At 32.6% G+C, this 27,915-nt stretch overlaps 1 protein-coding gene across 1 annotated transcript; it reads right to left on the reverse strand.

The window, feature by feature from the left end:
• Positions 1–115: 115 nt before the first annotated feature.
• Positions 116–22,296, reverse strand: LOC110655715 (abscisic-aldehyde oxidase-like). Its single transcript, XM_021812142.2, has 10 exons — positions 22,042–22,296; positions 18,110–19,801; positions 17,413–17,672; positions 17,065–17,274; positions 16,653–16,871; positions 10,093–11,058; positions 9,662–9,757; positions 9,353–9,451; positions 8,911–9,100; positions 116–598 (listed from the first exon to the last, which is right to left on the reverse strand). Exons 1-10 carry the CDS (start codon positions 22,205–22,207, stop codon positions 381–383), a joined length of 4,116 nt encoding a protein of 1,371 aa, XP_021667834.2. The 5' UTR covers positions 22,208–22,296; the 3' UTR covers positions 116–380.
• Positions 22,297–27,915: the final 5,619 nt, after the last annotated feature.

Genomic DNA, 27,915 nt, shown 5'->3' on the forward strand with positions numbered 1-27,915 from the left:
ATATTTCTAACTTGTTAACAGGTTACCAAAACAACGAACCTGTTAAAACCAATAAGAAGGAAGAGGAAAAGCCTCCCTCACTTCAGCTTATAGACCAGTACCTTTAATTCTAGTATGACAAACAACGTGTGACCATGTGCATTAAGCATTATACACTTGTGAGCTTTGAGAAGAGTTTATATACACAACCACTCGTGACCTCTAAGTCACAAGCAAAGTAACTTTACTATTGCACCAAAGCCACCCTCTTTATTCTAGTGTGACACAATTTAGTGTAAAATGCAACTGCTAATATTACAAGGAATTTTATTTCAATAGAAAGCCAACGTACCAATTCTGATAAACAACAATTTTCTATCCGCTATCAAAGAATTCACCGTTCAGTTGCTGCTCATTTTCCACTGTAAGTACCTTTCCACACTGTCGAGCCCACAGAGCTCCTTCACAACAGGCATGTTGGCAGGGACCTCTAAGTTGAATGTTGAATGGGAACTGTCTATGCAACCCCAGGAATAAAGCTGTTGTCTAGCATCTCTAATAGCAGCTCTTGTGGCACAGTGAACTGAGGCTGCTAAGAGCAATGGTGGCTCACCAGAAGCTGCACAAAGCATAAATGAATCAACAACTTAATCTTTATCAAAGAATACAACTTCCTCCAAGAAGTGTTGCGTTAGTGTCCTTGAAAAGAATTACATCATAATTGGAGCCTAATTACAACTAGTACTGGAATTTGGACTTAAATGTAGCTTTATCATGGAGATCCATTTCACTGGTAATTCTAATGTCAGCAGTATCTGAAAACCGTATCATTTTTAGCCTCACTTTCTTCTCAAGTAGTTCTTTTGTAGCTTGCAATGATTGACTTGCAAAATCAACCTAACTTCACTTTATTATGTTTATCATTAAAGAACTTCCTGAAAATGCGTTTTTATATTCTGTCCTCAGAGAATGAAACAATTAAAAGATTCTGCTTCCCTAACTTATAGTGCAAATGAGTATTTTTAATAGTCAAACATCAATCCATAAATGCCAGTTTCAGGCACAGACAACATGCTGTCTCATTTGATCACCCTGTCATTCTCCATAAATGTGCCTCTTAAAAATATCTATCTTCTGTGTCATCTCTAATCAAGCTTACTAGTAATAGTGGGGTTCATTTCATCATCAATCAACTAAACTTTTTATTAAATCCCAATAAAATCACTAAATTTCAATTTGCCTCTTAAAAATGATTAAACCATGGTTTTTTTAACAATAGCATCAAAGAAACAAGATTTGGACAAAATCAGTCAAAAAATTTTATGCAACAACCATATTAGACTAAAAACATTTTATATGCTTAGCGACCCAAGAAAATTCTCTACTCTGTCCTTTCTCTCTCCTCTATCTTTGAAGGTAAAGGATATTATAAAAAGAAGAAAAAAAGAACTTGGGTTGGATAGCAAGTAGAGAGACAATGAAGTAGTAAGAGAGATAAAGAGTGTTACTTTTTTTTTTCTCCTGGTCTTTTACTAACAGAGAGAAAAGAAAGAGTAGGAGAGAATAAAGATAAAACTGTATCAGGTAGCTCACTAGGTGTTGAGTTTTTAAAAAGAAATAAGAAAAGGGAGAGAAAGGGAGAGAATTGGAATGAACCTCAAAGGATTACATTTTCATTTACTTGCACTTGGCATAATACATAAGAGTCTATATTTATAACGGAAGATACAAAATATATGGCATTCTTTGAATCACTCCTTAATACAAGCACTAATTAAGCTAAGCAATCACATGATTTTCTCACAAGCATATCTCATAAATTGAAATAAAATCTCATCAATTCCAACATTCCCCCTTGATAAGATTTTTGCTGAGATCCATCATCAAGAATGAAAATTTAGGAGAAAAATAGCTTTGGGACTCAAACCCTAGGATAAAATGAAGAAGAATGAGAATATGAGAGAAAATTAGCTAAGACTTAAATCCTAGGCTCTGATGAAGGATAAGAGAGTAGGGACCTCAACCCTAGACTCTCAAATCATGAAGAAAGAGAAGAAAAGGAAGATAAATAGCTTGGGACTAAAACCCATAGCTTTGGGACTCAAATCTTGAATAAAAAAAATAGTTTTTGGGACTCAAACCCATAGCTTTGTGAAGGAGGAGGACAATGAGAAAGAAGAAACCCTAGAATTTTTTTGTAGAATCTGATAACATGTTAAATTTTGAAGAGAGTATTGGTCAAATTACAATTTAATTCATTTTTAATTCTAGCTTACATGAGTGATTAGATTGCTTTACACATTAAAATGACTAACTAAGTCAATGTTGGAATCTAATCACTTATATTTACCCTTTTATATTTATACTTTTCCAATGTGGGATTTATAATCCCAACACTCCCCTCTCAAGTGTAACCACATGGTTGTCACTTAATAATTAGTTTATGTTTTTAACCCAATATGGGCTCAATTATAAGCCTTATGGGCAGCTGAAACCCACAACCCAGCACGGGCTCTGATGTTATGTTGAATTTTTAGAAAGAAAGAAGAAAAGAGAGAGAATTTGAATGAACCTCAAAGGATTACATTTTCATTTACTTGTACTTGGGTATAATACATAAGAGTCTATATTTATAATGGAAGATACAAGGTATATGACATTCCTTAAATTACTCCTTAATACAAGCAATAATTAAGCTAATCAATTATATGAATTTCTCATAAGCATATCCCATAAATTAAAGTAAAATCTCATCAATTCCAACACTAGGTAATACAGAATAGGAAGATGATATCATTAATACAATTTAGGAATTATATTCCATATAAAATTAGGAAATTTAAGAGTTTTATTCTTTAGGAATTTTATTTTTATTAGGTCTATTATTTAGGAATTCTATTATTTCTTAGTTTCTTTTGGTTTAATTTACCAATCTCTCCCTGGAGCCTTCACCGGACTGATCAGGAATTTGGATCTGTTTCCACACCCAATAAGCTCACCTAGCTTTATTGTGAGCCTATAAGCAACGAATTTGACCACAGCAACAACTCACATCAGATAGCCACATCAGCTTGTGACTTCAATGCCACATCACCTACCATAATTGCCATGTCATCATTGCCACATCAGCAAAATTTTAAGAGTTTCTTTCCTTGCTAAGTTCGACATCCGGCATTTGATTTTGTAACTCGCTTTCAGCAGAAACAACTCTTAAAAGCTGAATTTTGAGTTTTTTCTTCAAGAAAGGTATGTTTTCTTACTTCAAATGCCATGACAACTTATATGGAAAGGCTAGAAGAGGAGATCAATTACTATAAAAATATTCTCAAAGAAATTTATTATGACACTGGATTTCATAAAGGTCAATTTTTATCTCTATATCATTGGATAGATAATTATAATTATAGACGAGATCGTAGAAGGTATTCGTTCTTACATGGTGAATATTAAGAAGTTAGATAGATTTTACTAGATAATTCTTGCAAGTTAAGGAAAGAAATCTTGAAGAATGCAGCAAAGAACTTGTAATTTCAAGTGTAAAAAAATTAAATGCACAGCTTGATAAGTTTCCCAAAGTAAAGCTTAATGAGTTATTAAAAGTAGAATTATCATTAGCTTTACAAGGACTTAAAGAAGAAATTCAAATTGAAAATCAAGAAAAAAAGATTGATGTTAAAGATGAACAAGAACTCAACTCAACTCAACTCAACTAAGCCTTTATCTTAAAAATTTGGGTTCGGCTATATGGATTCGCTTTCTCCGCTCTAAACAATTTTGGGTTAAATCCTCATAAATTTGTAATGCTTCTAGGTCATATTGTACTACTCTCCTCCAAGTCAATTTAGGTCTACCCCTTTTTTTCTTTCTATCATCTAACCTAATGTGCTCTACTTGTCTAATTGAAGCCTCTGTATGTCTACGCTTCACATGACCAAACCACCTCAATCTCTCTTCTCTCAACTTATCCTCAATTGGTACCACTCCTATCTTTTCTCTAATACTCTCATTACGGACTTTATCTAGTCTAGTATGGCCACTCATCCACCTTAACATTCTCATCTCTGCAACTCTTATCTTAGATGCATACGACTCCTTCAATGCCCAACACTCACTACCATATAACATAGCCGGTCATATGGCAGTACGGTAAAATTTTCCTTTCAACTTACTGGGAATCTTACGATCACATAAAACTCCCGTGGCATGTCTCCACTTCAACCATCCGGCTTTAATCCTATGACTAACATCCTCCTCACATCCCCCATCTACTTGAAGGACTGAGCCGAGATATTTAAAGTGATTATTTTGGGACAATACCACTCCATCCAAACTAACTCATTCCCTATCACCAGTTTGGCCTTCACTGAACTTGCAATGCATGTATTCTGTCTTTGTTCTACTTAACTTAAAGCCCTTTGACTCTAGAGTACCTCTCTAAAGCTCTAGCTTTCTATTGACTCTTTCTCCCGTCTCATCTATCAGAACAATATCATCCGCAAACATCATGCACCAAGGAATACTCTCTTGTATATGTTTCGTCAATTCATCTAAAACTAATATAAAAATATAAGGGCTTATAGCTGATCCTTGGTGTAATCCAATTGAGATAGGAAAATCTCTTGTGTCCCCTTCCACTGTGCGCACAATAGTAGTTGCTCCTTTATACATATCTTTCAACCCTTGTATGTACCTAATAGATACCCTCTTTTGTTCTAACACACTCCATAGGACATCTCTTGGAACACTATCATAAGCATTCTTCAAATCAATAAAAACCATGTGTAGATCTTTCTTCACATATCTATATTTCTCCATCAAGCTTCTAACGAGAAAGATCGCTTCCACAGTTGAACGACCAGGCATGAAGCCAAATTGATTGAGAGAGATAGAAGTATCATAACGTAGTCGATACTCCACAACTCTCTCCCACAACTTCATAGTATGGCTCATGAGTTTAATTCCCCTATAGTTCGAGCAACTCTGTATGTCTCCCTTATTTTTAAAAATAGGTACTAAAATACTCCTCCTCCATTCATCAGGCATTTTCTTTGAGTTTAGAATCTTATTAAATAATTTAGTTAACCATGTCACTCCCATATCTTCCAAACACTTCCACACTTCAATTGGTATTCCATCGGGTCTACAGGCTTTATCCACTTTCATTCTCTTAAGTGCTTCCTTTACTTCTAAAGATCTAATCCTTCTAGTATAATTCACATTCTTTTCTATCATTCTATAGTCTATATTCACGCTATTACGATTTTGACTATTATTAAAGAGATCATTAAAATAATTTCTCCATCTTTCTTTAATGTCCTCATCTTTCACCAACACTTTTCCTTCTTTATCCTTAATGCATCTAACTTGATTGAGATCTTGACATTTCCTTTCTCTCCTCCTTGCTAATCTATAAATATCTTGCTCCCCTTCTTTAGTTCCAAGTTTCTCATATAACTTTTCAAAGTCCTGTGCTCTTGCTTGACTAACTGCCTTTTTTGCCTCTTTCTTTGCTATCTTGTACTGTTCATATGCCTCGTTATTATCACATTTAGGTAATTTCTTATACCATTCTCTTTTTCTCTTCACTGCCTTTTGTACTTCCTCATTCCACCACCATCTCTCTTTTGAGGGTGGTCCATGTCCTTTAGACTCTCTAAGTACTTTTCTAGCTACTTCTCTAATCTTTGATGCCATCTGTATCCACATATTATTGGCCTCCATATTCAGCTTCCATGCTTCAGATTCGAGAAGCTCATTTTTGAACTTCACTTGCTTTACTCCTTTGAACTCCCACCACTGTGTTCGAGCTGCACTATTTCTTCTGATCTTACTTGAATTGTTCCTAAGCTTGACATCCAAGACCACTAACCGATGTTGACTTGTTAAAGTCTCTCCTGGAATGACCTTGCAATCCTTGCATAGAGCTCTATTTGTCTTCCTGGTTAAGAGGAAGTCGATTTGGCTTCTATGTTGGCCACTTTTGAAAGTCACTAAATGTGACTCTCTTTTTATAAAGTAGTTATTTGCTAGTATTAGGTCGTATGCCATAGCAAAATCCATGATGCTTTTTCCCTCCTCATTTCGACTACCAAAACCAAAACCTCCAAGAACATTCTCATAGCCTGGCTTATCACTTTCTACATGTCCATTCAAATATTCACCAATGAAAATATTCTCTTCATTCGGTATGCTTTGCATTAAATCATCCATATCTTCCCAAAACCTTTGTTTACTCTCACTATCTAATCCTATTTGTGGGGCATAAGAACTAACTACATTTAGTGTTTTTCCTTCTAGTACTAGCTTTACTAGTATAATTCTATTTCCTACTCTTTTCACAGCTATTACAGCGTCTTTCAATGTCCTGTCTATGATTATGCCCACTCTGTTCTTATTTCTCTCCTTTCCGGTAAATCACAGTTTGTACCTTAAATTACCCACTTCTTTGCTTTTCTTTCCTACCCATTTAGTCTCCTGAATGCAAGCAATATTCACCCTTCTCCTTTCCAAGGTATCTACAAGCTCTATTAATTTTTCTGTAAGTGATCCAACATTCTAAGTACCAACCCTGATCCTCCTTTTATCCTGTTCCTTCCTAGTTGGTCTTCTTTTATGATATCTTCTATTATTTTCTATGTCTATCTTGTGTTTTGTTTCACTATCTGTTCTACTATCTATCCTATGGACTAACTTCTTTATCCACACCCGTCCATGATGTGGGAACCCTTGCTCACTTAACACCACACCCGGGCGTCGGCATGGCACGTCGCTTTAGTTGAACACCCTACACCCTTGCATATTTCTCACTACACCTGTGCTCCGATGTAGCGCATCGTTAGTAGAGGACGCCCCAACGTTTATATCATTTGAATCTATATTATAAGGTGTGATGAAATTTTTACGTTGATTGTCACCTACCGCAACCCTCCTCCTTTATCCAGGCTTGGGACCGACTAAGCGCAAACTACTACTTAGGCCAAGTTTAAAGATGAACTAGAACAAGAAGAAGAATTCGAAAAGCAGCTTGAAAATGAGAATGAGGAACAAAAAGAGTAACCTAGAGAAACTAAACTTGAAGAGTATGAGATTGAAGAATTTGAAGATTCGAGTCTTGAACATTCAAATGTTGAAGAGCCTATTCCAGAGCAAGAAGTTGATAAAACTGCATAAGCAAAACTTGAGAAAGATATATTTGAGAATGAAAAAGATTATATGGAAACATCAATGAAAATTGAAGATCCTGTTGATTTAAAGGACATTTCAACTATTGTTCTAATTGATTTTATCTATCTAGATGTTTCCAAGTCTGCAAAAGAGAGTGCAAAATTCTTCAAATTAATCTTGCTGTTGCCATACATGAAGATAGTACTGTGTGTTCTCTGTATTTAGCTTGTAATCCTTCAGCACTTCAAGACTCAGGGATGAGTTTTCTCTGACCAAGGGAGAATAATGCAAAATAGGAAGATTATATCCTTAACACAATTTAGGAATTATATTCCATGTAAAATTAGGAAATTTAAGTGTTTTATTCTTTAGGAATTTTATTCTTATTATGTCTATTATTTAGGAATTTTATTATTTCCTAGTTTCTTTTGGTTTAATTTAGTATTCCTAATTAAGATTAAATTAGAGTTCTAAAATTCTAATGTGATTGAGATTTCTAATTCTATAAATAAGATCTAGAGTTTCTATTATTATTAGACAAGCTTTGTTATGACAATTTTATAAAATCAATAATATCTTGAGAATTAGTTTTCTCTTTCAAGGATTGGTCCTTGATTTCTCTTAGCTTCTTACCTAGGGTTTCTATTGTTATTAGACAAGATTTGCTATGACAATTTTATAAGATTAACAATATCTTGACAATTAATTCTATCTTTCAAGACTTGGTCCTTGATTTCTCCTAATTTCTTTATTTGTTCTACATCACTAGGCAAAATGCATTAAAAATGTCCAATATGGTGACTATGAGTGTCTTCTATGGTTACTAGCCTTTATTCATAGTATAATTACTTTATTACGAAAAAATAAGATGATTTAATATAAATTTACAACTCATCTCATGTGATTTTTGTAAAAAAGTTCTTTTTACTGTAAAGTAGTTAATTGTGATGGACAAAAAATATAGCTTATTCACGTAAAAAAACACATAATATTTAATATAAAAAAAAAATAATTACAGATAACACCAAATAAATAGTAAGTTAACAGAAAAAAATAAGTTCACGTAAAAAAAAAACACATTATATATAAATACACACACACAAGCACGCACGCACGCACGCACGCACACACGTGAAAAAACTTTGTTTTTTTCTATTAAATTAATAAATTTTTCATAATTAACTATTTTACTGGGAAAAAAAGTATCAGTTTACAAAAATCTAATGAGATAATTGTAAAATTTTATTAAATTATCTTATTTTCTGTAACAAAGTAATATTACTTTGTAATAGTACCAAATACCTATAGAATATACCGTCACTATGTCATACTTTTGATATTAATTTGGTAAAATTTTGATTCCAATAGTTTTATCGTTGCAAAAACCAGAGTTCATTATTTTTAAGAGAATGAAATTTACCCAGTAATTATGCTACTCCACAGAATAATATGAATGGTGAGCCCACCTGTATCTATACATTATCTCCAACATAATTAAATTTGACAGTAATACAATGAAGATAACATGAGCAATTTTAATATACTATTATGCTCACTTTCAATAAACAATTATCCCTCTTGCTTATGTTCCATCCAATCAGATCATTAATTTACTAATTGAAAGTTGATACTTCACAATCATCCGAAAAGTTTCAACAAAACATTGAACAGTTGATTACAAGACAAACTTTTTAACATACTGCATGCATGGAGAAAACTATTATGGTTTTTTTTTTTTTCTTATTTATGAATATGGAAACAATATACCTTTTGACGACAGAACACGATTTTGGTGATGTCCACTGTTAGCTATTTCCACATTAAACTGTTTTGGTATGGTGTCTATTGTAGGGATCTTGTATGTCCATGTGCCTTCCTCAACCACTAATCCATCTGAGTTTGTTGTGTATTCTTCAAGCATGAAAAACCCAATTCCTTGGACAAAAGCTCCTTCAATCTGCAAATGCCAATTCCTACTCTCAATATAAAAAGTATACGACGATCAACCATTTACTCTCCCTTTAAAAAAGGCGCAGGTAAGAGACAACATGTTCCTTCAAATCAATATAAAGAATTTTGATTTTGACTATCTGAGAACCGTACGTAATCCAAGTATATTTAAGAGGCTAGGCCATAGTTTAAGAAAAATAAAAGCAAGGAAGACTTTTACGACTCGAGAATTTGACTTTTTTATATATATAGAACTAACCTGTCCTAGATCCACAGCAGGGTTGAGACTTTGTCCACAATCATATATAATATCTGATCTCAAAATTGTTGTTTGTCCTGTCAGAAGGTCTACCTCCACCTGTGTAAACCAGGGCTTCATATTAAGTTTACAATTATTATTTTTAAAAAACTGTCCAAGCATATCCACATCATCTTGAATTAGTATTCCCTGATTTTAAGTTTGAACGTGCTTGGTTTCCCAGCTCATATTGAGAAACAATACTTTGGTCTCGGGTCAAACCAAAACAAATAAAAAAGAAAAGGAAAGATGAGTCGTGGATAAACTTGCCTCACTCACTGCAGCACCATAATTCAGGTATCTCATTGAAGCAAGGTCAGGAACAAAGAAAGAACTAGCTGATAAGTTCACAGCTTCCAAATAGGCCTGCAATTTTTTTGGTTGATTCTAACAGTTAGAATGCAAATAGCTTCCATATCTAAATGAGTATATATATAAAGAACACCCCCTCTCCTTAGCAATCAGTAAATAAAAACCATTCTTCTCATGATAGGGCCCATTCAAACAGAATAAAAAAATAAATAAGAATCTAAAATTCAACAAACAGAAAATATGGTTGAGTGACCAAGAATTTGATAAGAAAGTAAAAATAAATCAAAAGCACCATCGTTTGGATGGCTTTTCTAGTCATCTAGACTTCGATCCTACAAGAGGTAAAGTACATAAAAAGTATAGAATGTTTGAGACATGCAGATAAATACCTGGCGAATAAGCATGTCCCATTTTACAGAACCTATTTGCGCTTGCAACCTTTCCTTTAGAGGTGTCAGTCTGTCAACCAAGGTTTTACAGCACATTCTAACTGCTTCACAGCTTGACTCAGAGGTAGTGCTCCCAGAAGTAAACCCCCCTTGAATTAAACTCAAGGTATTGGATTCTATGACTCGCACTTTGTCCAAGAGGTCTCCAACTCCGACACATTTGATTGAACCAAGACCAAATGCAGCCATCTGTTTTACCTTTGTCCAGAGCCCCTGGCCCAGCTCTATTCCCCCAACTTCAACAACAACAGACCCATCACTTAGAATGCTTACTTTGCCCGGAGTTGGCCTCAACATCACCTCATGTACAGCAGGTACTCGAGAAATACCTCTTTTTCTCCACAAATTACACCTATTAAACTCTTTTATCATTTCAGTCCTTTGGATAAAGCTCGAAGATGTCGCTAACTTATCCCATAATGAAGGTAAAGTGTATTCAAGAGGTTCTCCAGCACTAACATCATAGAATGAGTTAAGGCTATCATGGGTGTGGAGATTTATGGCTCTAACTGAATCTGCATCCATGGAAAGAGAAGATGCCACATGTTCAATTACGGCTTCTGCAATATATGAACCTTGCACCTCTCCAGGGGCTCGCATTGCTGATCTACTTAGAAGGTTTGTTTTGCATACCTTCATATCAAAAGATAAAGCACCCCAGTCATATTTTTTCAATGCTCCCATTATGTTATGTGGCATAACTGGACTTATGTCTAGATATATGCCAGCATTGATCAGTATATCAAGATTTAAGGCTGTAATTTTCCCACTAGACTTGAATCCTACACTGAAAGTTATTTTCATGGGATGCCTTCCTCCTGCCATTATCATATCAGTCTTGCGATTGAGATACATCCTGACAGGGCGCTGTAACTTGTATGCTGCAAGTGCACATGCAGTAGCAACCTGAAAAGTAAAATCCATTATAATTTCTTGCACCCGCAATTACAAGATGAAAATAACTAGTGATGTAGAACTACAAAAGATATCAGAAACACAAGAAGAATAAAACAAGATGCTCTCAAATTTGATTTAATTCTTAATAATCCAAAATAGGAAAACTAGTGATAAGGAACTCCTTGAAATAAAATAAACCTAATCCTAACTGTTGGAGGATACCTCATCTATTGCAGATAAGAAGTTTGAAGAAGATAAAAATTATCTTTAATAAAACTGAAACCAACAACTTCTATCATGTTTTTTGAATTTTTTATTATGTTTTTGAATTTTGAATTTATAATCTTTAGTAGATTTTAGCCAGCAATATCATTATATAAGTGCAAAACCAATCAACAAAATGTGACAATTTTCAATCCCAAAAACAACTTTCTTGCTCTTCCTTTGAAAAACCAACAAAATGGTATTAAAGTATATTTATTAAGGGCCTGTGAATTTGAGAGAGATTGAAAATTAAGAAGAAAAGAAGAAAAAAAAAAGTGATAAAGAAAAAAGCCAATAGTGCCTAACAAAATAGGCACAAGTAAAAGGTAGGATTGAGGCAAGGAAGTCCAGGAAAGCTTTTGTCATTCAATTTACACATTAAGAAAAACACAAAACTATGCCAAGACAAGCCAGAAGGGGAACAAAAAGAACTTCTTCAAAAAACGACAAAGCAAATTCAATAAAACAAAATCAAGACAAGCCAACTTCTTCTTCTTCAAAAAAAAAAAAGGAAATAAAAAAAAAAAAAAGCAAAGCCAACAAAACAAAATCAAGCAAGAAGCGACAAAGCTCTAAGGGACCTAAGCATGTCCATAAATTGTAGATGAAAAAAAAAATGATGAAGAGACATACACGTCTCTTACAACAGACTTGCAAGTAACTTTATTAAAAGAGGAGCTAAAGAAAGATGCTTGATGATGAATTCAAAACTGCAGCAAATGATGCAAAGAAGAGAATTGGAAGATGCCCAAATAAGAAGTAAGAAGAAAATAAAGACTCTCTCCAATAAAACTGAAAAAATGTTGCCAACAACTATCAGGTTTTTGAATTTTGAATTTATAATCTTCAACATATTTTAGCAAGCAATGTTATATAAATGCAAAACCAATCAATAAAGTGTGTGACAATTTTCAGTCCCTAAAACAACTTTCTTGCTCCACTTCCCTTCCTTTGAAAAACCAACTGTAACATCAACTACTAAATTACCCATTAAATAATATAGAAAGGACATGTCAATGTTAAAAGGAACATCAATGAGAGAAAGACAAATCATAAATATTAAGAATGACATTCTTGGAAAGTTATACACAACAAAGTATCAAAGAATTTGCAATGATATGATAATGCAGTCTGAAACAGCATTTTTTGCATTTCATCATTGTAAATGGGCTATGATTTCTGGTCTGATTAGCATAATATAAAAATGAAACTCATTTTGCATAGAATGCCTTCTATTTATCCACACATTCTTCCCTACAATATGATACATCACCAACAAAGATAACAAATTTGATGAAAGTTTGTTCCATGTAGAGAATTTTGGACCCAGGAGTGAATACCAAATTGGCAGGTCACACGCTAAATCAGGCTTGAAATTGGGCTCCTCGTCACCAAAATGGCTTAATTGATTTGCCAACACTTATATGCCCTTTAATTTTCTTATACACTGCCGATGTAGGACTAGTTCCCATAAGTGATATTTCAACATTCCAGGATAACATGATAACCACGAACATTCTGCCACGTAAAATTTTGATTTGAATCTTTATTTCTTTTACTGCCCACTTTCTTTCACGAAGGAGATGAAATGAGGGGATGGGTAAGGGAAGGGAAGGGCCTTTTCCTACTTGATAGTAAAGTTCCAACCAAGGAATTTAATGTTGATTCTTGAATGACAACAAAAGACATATTGTGTTAACCTGGATTTTTTTTTTCCAAGAAAAACCTTAAGAAAATGCACATGTGATTCTGAGCAGCATCTCATGTTTGCCAGTAACCTTTTGCACATGACACATGACTAGAAGTCTAGAACTAAATTTGCTCCATGGGCAAGATAAAAGTTTATGCAACAATTGTGCCAACTTTAACAGAAAGTCATATTTGTGTCAACAACATATTTTCCTCAAGCGAATCCATATAGCCGACCCCAAATTTTTGGGATAAAGCTTAGTTGAGTTGAGTTGAGTATGAGCATAGCCCATAACATTATTTGAATTTATATCCTTCTCCGACCATAAACCTAAAGGAAAAACTGCAACTGAATTATAAGAAAGATGCTTGACTAATAGATTTTTGTATACACAAATATTAACATAATCATGTTCACATTGCGCCAGATTGTAAGATAACAGATCTGAATCAATCCCTAGAGTAGAGATTGGAACAGAGTTTCGAGAGGAACAGAAGAAAAGAATGGATGAGAAGAGAAACAGAATCAGATGAGAAGAGAAACAGAATAAGATGAAAAGAGAAAAGAATCTAGAGAAGAAAGAGATATGATTGATGTTCATTCTTGAATGAATTACAGATCTGCTTACTACTTTTATAGACAAAGTAGTAATTGCCTCCTAACAACTCTAACAGAATCAGTTAGCTAAAACTGATTTAACTAATACAAGTAATTCCCTCCAAAGAGCTGTTACAGCAGTTGCAAGCAATTCCCTCCAAATTCCCCAGCTAACTATCTACTAACAGCAACTACTGATTAACGTTCTTCTTTCTTCTTTTATAATATGTAACAATACCCTCCCAAAGAGAATCTTCTTGTCCTCAAGAAGATGAAAATTCTGGAAATTGAGCCAGGTTGAATGATTGATCCCCCCAAGTAGCTTCTTCTGTTGGAAGATGAAGCCACTTGTAAGGCCCTGAAGAACTTGCAAGTTATCCCTGGCAAATTAGTTGAAGCAGAAGTGGATGCAGCAAAAGTGTGACCAGAACTACTGCTGAACTAAGGAAGTTGTAAACAAATTATCTCTTGTCCATTGATTGGATTGTATTTTCTTCCTTTGTCTCCTCCAAATTTCAAATTCATTTTCTCTGAGCAGTAAATGATTGTAGTATCTTAAAGGACACATTTTCTTCCTCTGTCTACTCCAAATTTCAAATTCATTCTCTTTAAGGATTATATGACTACATGATGTCAAATCAATTTTATTATCCCCAAAATTGCAATCTTCCTTTCCACATATATCTTCTTCATAATATCTAGCTGCATATTCCCCTGGAAAAATCTTGCTAAAACTAAAAAGGAATCTATGGTTTGTCTTCACAATAAAGACATGTTCAAGATATTCTGAATTTTTTTCTTCAAAATTCACTTCAAATTCACCTCCTATTTTCTCAATTGCAAACTCTGGTTGTCCATCATCCTCTTCTTCATCATTTTCCTCCTTAGAATCTTCATTCATACTAAATATATCAGCAAGAAAATCCTGCTCCTACTCAGTGCCCTTGTCATTCTTAAAAACTTCACTGGAAGCATTTTGGTCTTCATTTGATTTGTCATAATTTCCAAGAAGTTGATCTTCATCAATTATATGTTTATCTTCATTCTCCGCTACTGATCCATTGCTAACAATTCCTTCTTGTTGGTAGTTGACTTTCTCCTTTGGATTAGGGAGAATACCTTACTCCCGAAGACAGCAACAGAGATTCCCACATCTTTACTTACTCTAGGACCACTTCCTTTACTTTAATCAGGCAAAGAATCCACAAAAATGGCTCACAACTCCTCCCTAATCATCCTTCTAATCTCTATTGCACTCTGCAAGGCATACTGCTTCATTTCCTCCCTCAAATCATCCCTATCCTTCTTGGATTCTGTCTGCAAAACCCTAACTAATTCCTCCAACTCAGAGATCCTTGGGTCTTGAGTAATTACCCCGGATCTAGTCATTATTGTGATAACAGTGGAACAGATTGAAAGCAAAACTCACACGTTAAGAACTTCAAGAAGCAAAGAAAATCAAGAAAGGGTAGAAATCTGATTTTCGGAAAACAGAATAAGAACACAAGGAAAGGAAATTTTGAGGGAAAATAAAGCAAATAGGGAGAAGAAATTAGGGAAAAAGTGGAGGAAGGAATAGGTAAGAATTTCAAGAAACTGGTTTTTTGAAATGCAAGAAGTGAAAGATTAAAGAAGAAAAATAGAAGAAAGAACTAGAGATTAACAGAAGAAGAAAGAAATTTGATTCAAGAATTTCAAGAAAGAAAGAAAAACAGAAAAGAAATCATAATAGAGGAAAGGGATTAGAAATAGAAGAAGAAGAAGAAGAAGAAGAAGAAGAAGAAGAAGAAGAAGAGAGAGAGAAAGAGAGAAGAAAGGAAGAAATCTCAGAGAAGAAGAAGAAGAATTAGAGGGAAGAAGAGAAAAGAATCTAGAGAAGAAAGAGATAAGATAAATGTTCATTCTTGAATGAATTATTACAGATCTGCTTACTACTTTTAAAGACAAAGTAGTAACTGCCTCCGAACAACTCTAACAGAATCAGTTAGCTAAAACTGATTTAACTAACACAAGTAATTCCCTCCAAAGAGCTGTTACAGCAATTACAAGCCATTCCCTCCAAATTCCCCAGCTAAGTAACTATAACAGCAACTACTGATTAACATTCTTCTTCCTTCTTCTATAATATGCAACACAGATATAAGAATAACAACATCCATGATCCTTTATATAATCTCATGTTAAGCAGCATCAGCTATGGTCTTTTATCATGCATGTCGACTTTAGGATAGCTGAATATATATAAGCATTTCAACTATGTTTCATTATCTATTAAGTAATAAAGTAGAACAACATTTTGATGAGCTGTATATATGCCATGGTACACACCTATTAGTTTTCGATGGATATAAAAGTTTATTGAATCATATACATAAAAAACAAATTAGGTAAGCAGGTAAAACTTTGATTGCATAAAAATTTACAAATTGTTGTGAAATTAGTATTACATTTAATGTGATTGAAACCCACTTCTCTATGATGCATGTGTATTTATTTGATCATATATACATGCATAAGTGCCTAGAAACAGAGAAGTTAAGTTACACCAAAATAGAAGTCAATTTTTGGCCAAGCAGATCCTCCAATACAGGTCTGAAGCCACATAAAAATTTGAGAAGAAAAAAAAAAGTAGCTTTTTCTTCCACAAGCAAAGAAAGTATTAGATATCATTTATTATGGGCATCATTTTTTTGCCAAGATTAGAATTGAGGGACCCGGCCATCCTATCTCACCATCTAAAGTAAACCCTCATATGAAGAGAGCTGAAAGCTTATCTTTAGAAAAATTCAGCGTATCCATCAACAGAAAACTCAAAACCAACTCTAGAATTTATGAATTTAAAATGTCTAATCAAAGATGGTAGGTTTTGGACATTGCTACCAACAAAAGGAGTGCACTCAATACCCACTATTAGAGTCACTCACATGGTTCTTGGGATGGATAATTTGCGTACAATTCCAGCCTTGTGCATTTTATCAAGCGGTTGTATATCTTTCAGATAAAGAAGGAATTAAAATGCTCAACTATAGAGTTTGAACAGAAAGATACTTACAGGCATCGCTTTTATGGCCTTTCCACCAAAGGCTCCTCCAACCCTCCTTGTAATTACACGCACATTATGTTCAGGAACCCCAAGACATTCAGCAATTACAGCATGTGCAAACTCAGGGCATTGCGTTGAACTGTAAACCACCATGCAGTTTTCTTCATCAGGCACAGCAAGGGCAGTTTGATTCTCCATATAAAAATAATATTGTGATCCTAGTTTTATCTGGATATCATAATTCAGCAGAAATTTGGCAGTGAGTATTGAGCAAAATCATAATGCTGAAAGATTCTAGAAAGACAACAAGACCAATTTTTAGACTTGCAGTTGTGCCTTCAAATGGAGAGGAATATTTTTTTTTTCTTTCCTTTTCTTGAGGGAAAGAAGGAAAGAGAGGGGAAAAGGAATTGAAAAGTACCTCAGCAGAGATAATCTTGTGATCAGCTTCAGCCATTCCCTTTGATACATCACCAATTTGTTTGGGGTAGATAAAAGAAGGGACCTCAAAAAGGCTGGATCTCTTAATAGCCTGTTCTACAGTTAAAATGGGACGGTCCAGATTTTCCAAGTCATAATCAACCACTGCAATGCTTGATGCTACATCTGCATGTTTCTGTGTATCTGCAACCTATGACAATAATTTGATAGGCTGGATTAGGAAAACACTTGCCAATCCAATCAATTCCCTATTTTCTTAATCCCCAAAGCAAATCATTTGCAAATCAAGTGGATGTTGCCAAACAAGGATGATGAAGAAACAAGTTACCACAAGAGCAAGTCTTTCTCCTGAACATCGAGTGAACTCATCAGCAAACAAAGGTTCAGGACCAAAAATGGTCTTAGCACCTATGTTCTCCCCACCATTTGGAATGTCTTTGAAAGAAATAAGTGCAGTGAGTCCAGCTGGGAGCAATTTAGAATTGAATTCAATACCCTTTACCCTTGCAAAAGGCTTTTTGCTATAAATGAATGCTCCATGTAGACAATCTCTTGGAGAGGGAATGTCATCCACGTAAACAGCTTCACCTATATAATTTGTTACAAAGTAAGATATCCATATACTCATTGGCAGTTCTCCACTATGAACCAACGAAGAAATTTCAAATTGAGATAGATTAAACCAACAAAAATCTTTAGCATGGTACAGAAAAGTGTCTGTCACTGACCATGTCAAAGCAAGGAAAAAAGAAAAAAAAAAACAACAAATCTGATTTATTCAATTTGATAGTTCCTTGTTAGAGAAAAAGGACTTTTCAAGGAAAATTTTTATGAATTAGGTTTTTGCTTGCATACAAAAACAGAAAGAGTTCATATTAACACCTAGAGGACAATTTCAAGAACACAAACCTAAAAAGGAACAGTTAAAATCTCCATTACATGTTCTACCAGAACATAAAAAGCAACACATGACTATGTTGTAATATACAAATAGGAATATATATTATGAGAAAAGGTATACAAACCAGAAGCTTGAAGTGCAGCTCCCGATTTTGTAACTGGCTCACCAACGGGATGATATTCTTTGTTTATTTGGATCACTTGCCTTGCAGATGATAGCAAAGTAGGGAATTTAACATGGTCTAGACAGTCATAATTCTGTTTTGACTTTCCGTCATTGAACATCAAAGTGTTAATAGATCTATTCACTGAACCATTACAAATGGTATTTATTAAGGGGCTAAGAAAGGCAAAAAGAAAACCAACAGCCAAGCTTGACCTATATGTAGGATTCCTAGTCCCATCTTCAGGCATTACATTAGCTTTAACTAATTTAATAGCATCATACAGAATATCAATTGTTAAAAGTTTTCCCGCCAGAAATTCCTCAACTTTCCATGCTCTAATTGCATGTTTGGTGCCAAAAGCGCCAAAAGCCAACTGACATCTATTTAACATGATTCCAGCAGATGATTTTGAGCAGGAAACTTCAGCTAAGAAAGCAGCATTCAAATAGGGTAAAGCATTTCCTAGGGGCCGAGGTGCAGCTCGATAGGTTTCAAATAACAACTTGCTATTTCTTTCAGGAGATATATTCTTAATTGATTCACAATTTGGGATTTTAACATTTAAGAGTACACTTTTGGAATCAAAGGGAGCCCCTACCAAAAACTCCTCCAATGTAAGCTTTTCACGCATGGTACCTGTTAATATTTCAACCAATGAACCAGCTGCCAGAAGTATGGTAACAATATCTGAAGGAAAATGTTTTCTTTGTGCCATCACCAAATTTCCCCCAACACTGCCTGTATTTCGAATAAATTCAGAAGCGATTTTCTCCATATGAACTGCAATTTTTTTGAACACCACCTTACATTCTGAGAGAAATTCACCTTTCCACTCTTCTTTCAAAGCTTCAATAACTTTAGAAATAGTCAAACTTGCCCCAATTTCAATCCCAGACTGATCCCTCCTAATGACTGAGAGCTCAGGAATATGTGTGAGATCAACATATTTGTCATAGTGTTCTAGTTCCTTATAGTAACCCACGCCTGTGTTACCAACCACTATTTTCATCTGGACCCCATTGTTAGCGTCAATGGTGTCTAATAAGCTCTGAAGCTCCTCAATGCTAGCAGGTTTGTACCAAGAGAATCTTTTAGATTCTAGAGGCAACGAAGATTTGACTTCCCTTTTCAAAAACTTGGGGAAAGTACAAATCTCATGATTACGGTTATAGAAAGGTAATCTACTTATCTTTACTTCCTGACTCTCTTTCTTCTTCCAGAAAGAGTTAAATCCCAAATCCTCCATATCAACATCAGCAGCAAAACTTTTGCATGCATCAGCAATTGGTCGATATCCAGTACAACGACAAAGGTTTCCTGCAATAGCTTTTTCAGCTTCAATGACTGTTAGCTTGGAGAATCCTAGAAAGGGGTCCGGTCGATCAGTCTTTTCAGCATTAACAAGTGCCCCAAAGAGAGAAATGCACATTCCAGGAGTACAAAAGCCACATTGAGAGGCATGGAATCCAGTGAACCTTTGGTGAATCGAGTGGAACCCATCTTTGCTATTACCAAGGCCTTCAGTTGTTGTAATCGAACATCCATTTATACTGCAGAGCAGTGTGAGACATGAACTTATCGTAAAATCCTCAATATGTTCACGTAATGGATCATACTTTGAGAGCAGCACAATACAAGCACCACAGCCACCTAAACCATAAATTTGAACACATTGAGAAACTAATGTTTGACAGTTTCAACTTTTTCAAGTAATTCACATTCCAACACAAACCAATAAAGCCTCAATCATATATTGGCTACAATGAGAACACATTGAAGAAATACCTAAAGAAAAGAAAATGGTCTATTATTTGCTTACTAAAAGAATACAGCATCAAACACCTCCAGCCTCAGAGAAGAACAAAGTTCAAAAACTCACTGTTTGAGAGTTTCTTATTCTTTTCTTTTATTATTTTATGTTATTTTTGTCATTTTAGTAGTTGTGGTTTTTATCCATGATTGCTTCTATACCATTTTCATATGTGAAAATGACTCATTATGCAGCTATGACCAATTTACACATGCAGGTTTAACAATATTTCAGAGTCTCATAACTTATTTGTGAATCATATTTTTGCAAATTGACTGTTGAATTTACTATTTTGATCATGTAGATCATGAATGCCAAATTCCAAGTTATGTAGACAGTTAAAGGTATATCACATAAACAACTGTCAAAATTTCCTAGAAGAAAAATACTTGTATATGTTTTCTTTATTTTTTGTATAATAAACTTTATAAAAAAAATTATCAACATTATGCTGAAGTGATGCCTCATGAATATGTTAGGTAAGAACCCTAACAACTGAAACTCAACAGAAGAAGAAATAGAATAGAGAAGAAGAGAAGAGAGAAATGATATTATTGATTAGAATCTTGAATAAATACAGAATTACTCTCACCTCCCATTTTATACAATCTTCATCCATCCATAACAGCTCAGAAACAACTTTTAACAATCCTAACAACTTGCAACAGCTTCCAACAGCTACAACCAATTTTCCCACCAACAGTTCCCTCCAATTACAATCTATACATTTCTATTTCTATACTTTCTCCTACTATACGTAACAGAATAATACTCGAACTGAATGTTATTTTATCCCATAAAGGCACCATACAAAGAAGAAAAAGAACATCCCCCTTCCCTCTCCCCTCTCCCAAAGGAAACTCTAAGAAACTACAAACTAAGTAATGTAAATATGTTCATGACGGTATAAAAACTCTGAACTGACTAAAGACCTTTACTTTCATCCCAAAACAATGATCCTAAAACTTTTATTTCAGCAGGCAACTGAATACAATGTTTCAGACTTTACATATATTCAACAATAACAACTAAGCCTTAATCTGAAACTAGTTGGGGTTAGCTGTATATATATTTTTTTCCATTCAGCTCTGTTTAAGACTGATTCCACATCGATATTCAAATATTGTAAATCTTTTAATGCTACTTCCCTATGTCATTTTAGGTTTCTCTTTTTCCTCCTCATCCTTTCACCACTAATTTATCATATTTTCATATTGGAGAATTTAATTCTCTACATTGAACAAGACCAAACAATCTTAATGAACACTTTCTCATTTTTTGCTTTACATAAATTATGACCAGTAAAACTCAAGAGTGTTAGAGATTAAAATCCGACATCTGAAAAATATAAAAGAGGTTAAAGCTTAATAACATTTTAGGATCAAACTTTATCACCTAGGTTTTAAAGTTGGATTTGGTTTTTCTAATACGGTATAAGAGCCAACTTATACTCCCCATTATGTAAGTTTACATTGCCTGCGTGTCTCTGCCACATGTTTGTCCGTTTCATGCTAAGTTTCAATTGTTTCAACACTTGTGTTTTCAATCAATTAATGACTTGGTTTTTCTAATAAAGGTAAAAAGTATCATCCATAATTTTAAGATTTTATAAACAGAAATTAAGCATTCTAAACATCAACTAATATCCGAACAACCCACTATCCTATTCAGTAAACGAATCAACCTATCTCGAAAATCTTTTCAGCAAACAACATATATAGAGATCATCAAACACTAAAAGTGAGTGACACACACACACCAAAAAAAAAAAAAAAAAAAGGAAGCAGCTATGACAGAAAACACAGTTAAAAGTCAGGGAGCAAACCGCTAAATTCTAAATTCTATAGAAGCAAAACATCAATAAATCAAGGAGAATGGCTATTTAAATAAATAAATAAATAGATAAATAATCTTCAAGGACATAGACATATACATACACATATAACTATATGCATGCATAAAATTAAAGATGCTCATCAACCCATCCAAGTAAAAGTAAGCCAGGTTGAAATCTAACTAGCCCTCATTCACAATTTGTATATAAACATTTACAAAGCTTAACACTCTTGACAGAGAGTACCTTCACCACAACTGAGCTTGACACTCTTGAAACTGGTGTGTGAACGCAAGAATTCAAGCAAAGTCATAGAAGGGTCAACGCTTGAGAGCTCAAATCTGTGTCCATTAACAGCAAAGACCAGATTGCTGGTTCCAGTCGGTCTTTCTTCTTCCATTTGGTTCTGCATTGGGAGACGCAGAAACTGCTAAGTAGCGAAACAGGCATCCACATTGCCTTGAAAGATGCAAGTAAATAGCAAAAGCGAATCACAGTAACTCCATACTGTCCATTCAGATACCCAACAAAATATTAGGTAGCACCACAGCATTAGCATATAAAATGACCAAACTACCCATTAAATTATAGAAGAAAAAATATAACCATAGCTAAATCCTCCTTTGCCCAAATCCAACTACACAACTTGTTTAGATTAGAGAGGTAAGGGATGGATTTTTAAAGTATTATACTTATTTTTTAAGAAGATTTTTTAAAGGAAATAATATTTTTAAAATTTTTAAGAGATTTTACTATTTTATCTTATATTATATTATCTTACTTTATAAATCCTTCTCTCTTTCCATCCAACACACACAATAATTAATGATAATTTGCTTATATTTTCAACAAAGTAAAGAAGAAGCTCGCTCATATTTAGCTTAGACATTGATGAGACAAGCTATTTGACAACTCTTCATTATTTTTCGTTGCACTTATTCAGTGACCATATTGTTGGAGTGAGAAATTAAATCGAGATAAAACAAGGCCATCTCATAAGTTAATTAGCAAGCTATCAGGTTTGATGGTAAATATCAACTAGTAGTTTTTGCTGCCTCATTACGTAGGTTATTTTTTTATTTATTTTAATAATATAAATTAATATTTGTTTTTATATTTTTAAAATCATATTAAAATTTTTTAATATTAAAATTTTCAATTAATTATATTAAATATAAAATAAATTTTATTAAAACTTTGAATATTGTTATCATGACATAAATAGAAATGAGCATTCTCATAATAGGTAATTTTTATTGAATATATATATATGATAATTGTAACTTAAGAATTTTAAAATTTTAAGATATGCCACGTGATAATTTTTAAGTACTCTCATTAAGTTATATGGCACACTCTTATAACCTTATTACTAGGACACAGAATAAAATAAATTGATAAATAGATAATTTTCCATTATTTTTTAAATTAGTTGGCATAAATTTTGTAAAAAAAAATATACATATATCACGTGGCAAATTTTAAAATAGTATTATTAAAATTTTGATACTTTAAATATAAGAAATTTAAAATATATATTTAAATTTTAAAATTCTTAAAAAATATAGTAAAATATTAAATAATTATTTTTTATGAGATAATATTTTAGTAATTATTTGAAAAGATATAAATAAAAAATTGATATTCAACATCATAAGATAATTTTATAAAAAAAAAATAAAAATAGAAATATATATATATATATATAGTGCTTGTGCTGTGCAAGTGGATTGGTTTTATGAAAGGGCAGTTCGTCATTTCATCACCTAATTTACAGTGACGTTACGTATCATATTTCTCCTTGGCAGACAAGGATTTTCCGGAGGAGGGTGGGATACGAAAGAGCCTTTAACGTGGCATGATGAATGAATATGAGGAGAGTGTGATGTGTAGTCCATTAAATGAATGCAGCATATTTTTCATTTTTTTTAAATTGTGTTTGTGGTCTTGTAGATCATTTTATCCATTCTTCATTAATTTATGAAAGAACTTTATTTTATTTTATTTTTTAAATACATGTCATCCAACTTGTCCTACTAGATTCTTATAAAATTTAAAATTAAATAATTTTTTTTGTCAAGCTAAAATAATAAAGAATAGCTTGTTATAAATGGAACTTTTCTTTATTTAACATCACTATTTTCAACATTATCATAAATAGTATAATAAAAAAAATGAATTCTTCTTCATTTTTTAATTATTATTTATTGTACCTTTTGGAATTATCAGGCAACGGATAGTAAAAAATTTATCAAACTATGGTGGCTTGGCTGAGGTTAATTAAGATAGTGTTTAGTACAAATAAATTTATTTATAAAGATAAAATTTTATTATTTAGTTTAACTGAAAATTTATTTAAAATTTTTAATAAATAATTTTATAAAATTTATTAAATTAAATAAAATTTTATTAAAATTGATTAAATTTATAAATAAATTTAAAATTTAAAATTATATATATTTAAAGTAACAAAATTATTTTTTTTTATTATATATCATATTATTTTATTTTATTTATTTTAAACACAAAATTCATTTCAATTGAAATGAATTTCACATTTAGGCTCCGTTTGTTTCACGAAAAATATTTTCTTAAAAAATATTTTTTGTATTTTCTGATATTTGGGAGTGCTCATAAAAATTGATCAACGGAAAATATTTTTCTGATCAAAGGAAAATTAATTTATTTTTAAGGAAAATGATTTCTATTTTTCAAAAGAGAAAGTCATTTTCTATTTTCTAAATTTTGAAAATCTTATTAAAATGTGAATACACTTATACATATATAAAATAAATAAATATTATTAATTTAATATTACAACCAAACAGCGAAAAATATTTTTATGAAAAATATTTTTTTAGAAAAAAGTTTTTATGAAAAAAATTTTTCATATACAAGAAATCTTCCATGAAACAAATGGAGCCTTAATGTATAATATACTAAATAAATAAATTCATTTATAAATGAGTTTTATCATGAAATTTATTTATAAATGAAATAAATTTTATCATAAAGTTGAACCAAATAGGTTAAAGCATTTGGATTTTAGGAATTCTCAACCCCTTTATAAATTATAACTTTATAAGAATTTAATTTAATTAATTTTTTTAAAATGCTATAATGAAAAAATTTAATTTTTTAACTTAATATTCATTTTAAAGAAAATAAAATTTAATTATGTGAGAATTTTTTTAAATTCTTTTTTTTATAAATAATTTATTTCAAAAAAATCCATTGTGTGAAAGCTTGTGGCTTTATTTAAATTTTATAAATTATGGAAAATCATTGGCAGTTTGTTCAGTGAACTCTGGCAACTTCTTGAACTAGAGATTAAATACTGCTAATGATTGTCAATGGGTATTGACCAATGATTTCAATGTCATCCTCATTCACTAAAAATAATAAATACTTTTAATTCTAAAATTAAAATAAAAAAATTACACATCTAATTTAAAATTGTAAATGACGTTTTTTAATAGAAATCTAGTCATAAAAAATGGAATCTAAACTAAATGTTTGGGTAATCTCCCTTCCAATATAAAAAAACAGATTATCTGCAAAAGAAATTCATCTTTCATTTTATTTTGAAGTCTTGTATTTATAATTTTCATAGTCATAAGTGCTTGCTCATTAATTGCTGTAGATATTGAAAGAGTTAAAATAAGACGAATCAATTTATCAACAAAATGATAAGTTTTTTACTTTTCTATCTTAATTAATCCTCTATACAATTCTAAAATGAAAGATAAATTTTTGCAATTTTAAATTTTGAGGGACATCAACTTCAAAATGTTTCAACTGAAATATCAAATTAGTCTTTTCATTCTGAGCAAAATTAAGAGGATAATATTTTTCTACAAGACTACAAATACGATCAATATTAAAGGATTTATAACCATCCTTTGGATCCAATGTTGAGCTCAGTATTAGAACTTCCATTGTTTGTTCATTAGAGCTGCTATCTAACTCTCGTAATTGAAAGTTTATGGTGGCATTCAATATATTAAAATGATAATGATGCTCAATAATAATATGATCTCACTAACGATGACCTTGACCTTCAATATATTTAACACTTAAATCTTGAATATCAATTTAATGACTATTAGAGAATGATAAGACATTTTCAAAAAAATCATGCCAACCATCTTTTCTCAATTTTTGGATAAGCACTCTTATACTCGAAACTAAATGCATAGCATTCAAAATATCTTGGGATTTTTGTTGTTGAGCTTGACAAAGGATATCGGTAATGCCCATAATAACTTTCATTAAATGCAAATGAAAATGAACTTGTTTCCTTAAAAAACAATTTAGCTAACTAACAGCTAAGAAAATGCGTGAGCGTACTAGATAATAAGTATATTACTTGGGATTACGCTATGACTTATGGATCAAACGACTATGAGAACTGACTACTTTAACGCAGTTTCATCAATCTCACTTTAAAATTAGAAAACAAGTAAATTAAAAATCGAAATGACGCTTTGATTAATTGAAAAGAGAGTACAAGGCTTGAAATTAAATGCAAGAGTTTTGGAAAAATAAATGATAAAATAAAGATAAAAGACTATTAGACTCTAGTTGAGTTGTTATTGTTTAATGTTGTTGGATGGTTTTCATGTTGCAGTGTATCTGACTTTTATAGTTCTGCTTGCATGTATCTAGAAGATTTTTGAAAAACTCTGGAACATACTTTGTCACATTCTAGAGTTACCTGTAACCACCAGCCCACTCTTTGAAACTGCTTTGAATTGTTTAAAACTGTTGCCAACTCTCTTCTTCAGATAACCATCTAGTAACCACCATTGATTTAATTATTAATTATCTTAGGGCAAAAATTAATTAAATTAATAAAATAAAATTAATTAAATTAATTTTACAACAAAATAATTTAATTAATTCTTAGGCCTAAAAATAATTAATAAATAAAATAATTGTTTTTGGCATAAATAATTGCCCACGGCATTTGGATTGGCATAAATAATTGCCCCCGGCATCTAGATTAGTTGACTAAGTCATTCTGGGTAGATAAGATTTGATTCTAACTCATCTTTTACTATTCAAAATTCAAAAAATAATCAAATATCCCCTGTGATCTTCCTGGGAATTTGAAATTCAAGCTAACTCTATCAAATAAAAGTTCAAATTCCTATAGAACTGTAATAACTGGAAATTATCATTTTCATAGAATTCTAATCACTACAAATCTCTTAATTATTGCAGACTTATCTCTCCAATAATTTTTTCCCCTTAATTGTTACTCAAAGCACCAAACCAATTTATTTCTTTGTCTCTTTCTCCCTGTCTCTCTCTTTCTCTCTTCTTTTTCTTTTCCTATTCAGTGCGTAATTACTATGCGATTCAAATCTCTTTGCTAGCAATCCATCTCTTATCAAGATACTCATGTTTGACAGCCATCTTTACCCGTCGTTCAACATCATTGGCATTTCATTGGTCCCTTTTTGTTGTTCCTTTGCTGGTCTCCATTCATTGATTCATCGTTCACTCCCACTAGGCCAAGAGTCGGCGTTGCTCTTTCCTTCTCCGATTACATTTATTCTAGGCCATTGGGCATTGTTCTTTGCAATTTGCTTTACTGGTGCATGACTTCCCTTTAAGTTTCTTCATGGTCATTATTCCATCCCTTACAGTATCTTACTCCATCGATGGCCATTACCAACCGTTACCATCATCGATTCAAGCTAAGGTTGAAGGCTTTCATCATGCAACATTTCATTGCCATTTTTACATTCTTGCTCACCTCAATTTTAGGTATGATTTGAATCATTCACTGCTCTTTTGCTGTTGATCTTGCTATGTGATTGCTAAATATTAAATGGGTCATGTTGATTGTTTCTGGATTTGAGAATTTCTCAAGTACTTGCTCAGGTACCTACAATATCTTGATCAATATTTGCTCTATATTATTTGGTACCTGTAATATGTTGGTCAATGCTTACATCAGTACCTGCAAATCACTTATATCTATTAAATATGAGTGTTGTATTTGAACTTGTTTTTTGGTACCTGTGTCTCTTACTTGACTATTGTTGCTTGGGAATGCTCATTATATCCCTTGTATTTGCAGAGATGGCATCAGACCCACCTTTTGGTTCA

This window comes from Hevea brasiliensis, chromosome 1 (assembly GCF_030052815.1).
Source record: "Hevea brasiliensis isolate MT/VB/25A 57/8 chromosome 1, ASM3005281v1, whole genome shotgun sequence".
NCBI lineage: Eukaryota > Viridiplantae > Streptophyta > Magnoliopsida > Malpighiales > Euphorbiaceae > Hevea > Hevea brasiliensis.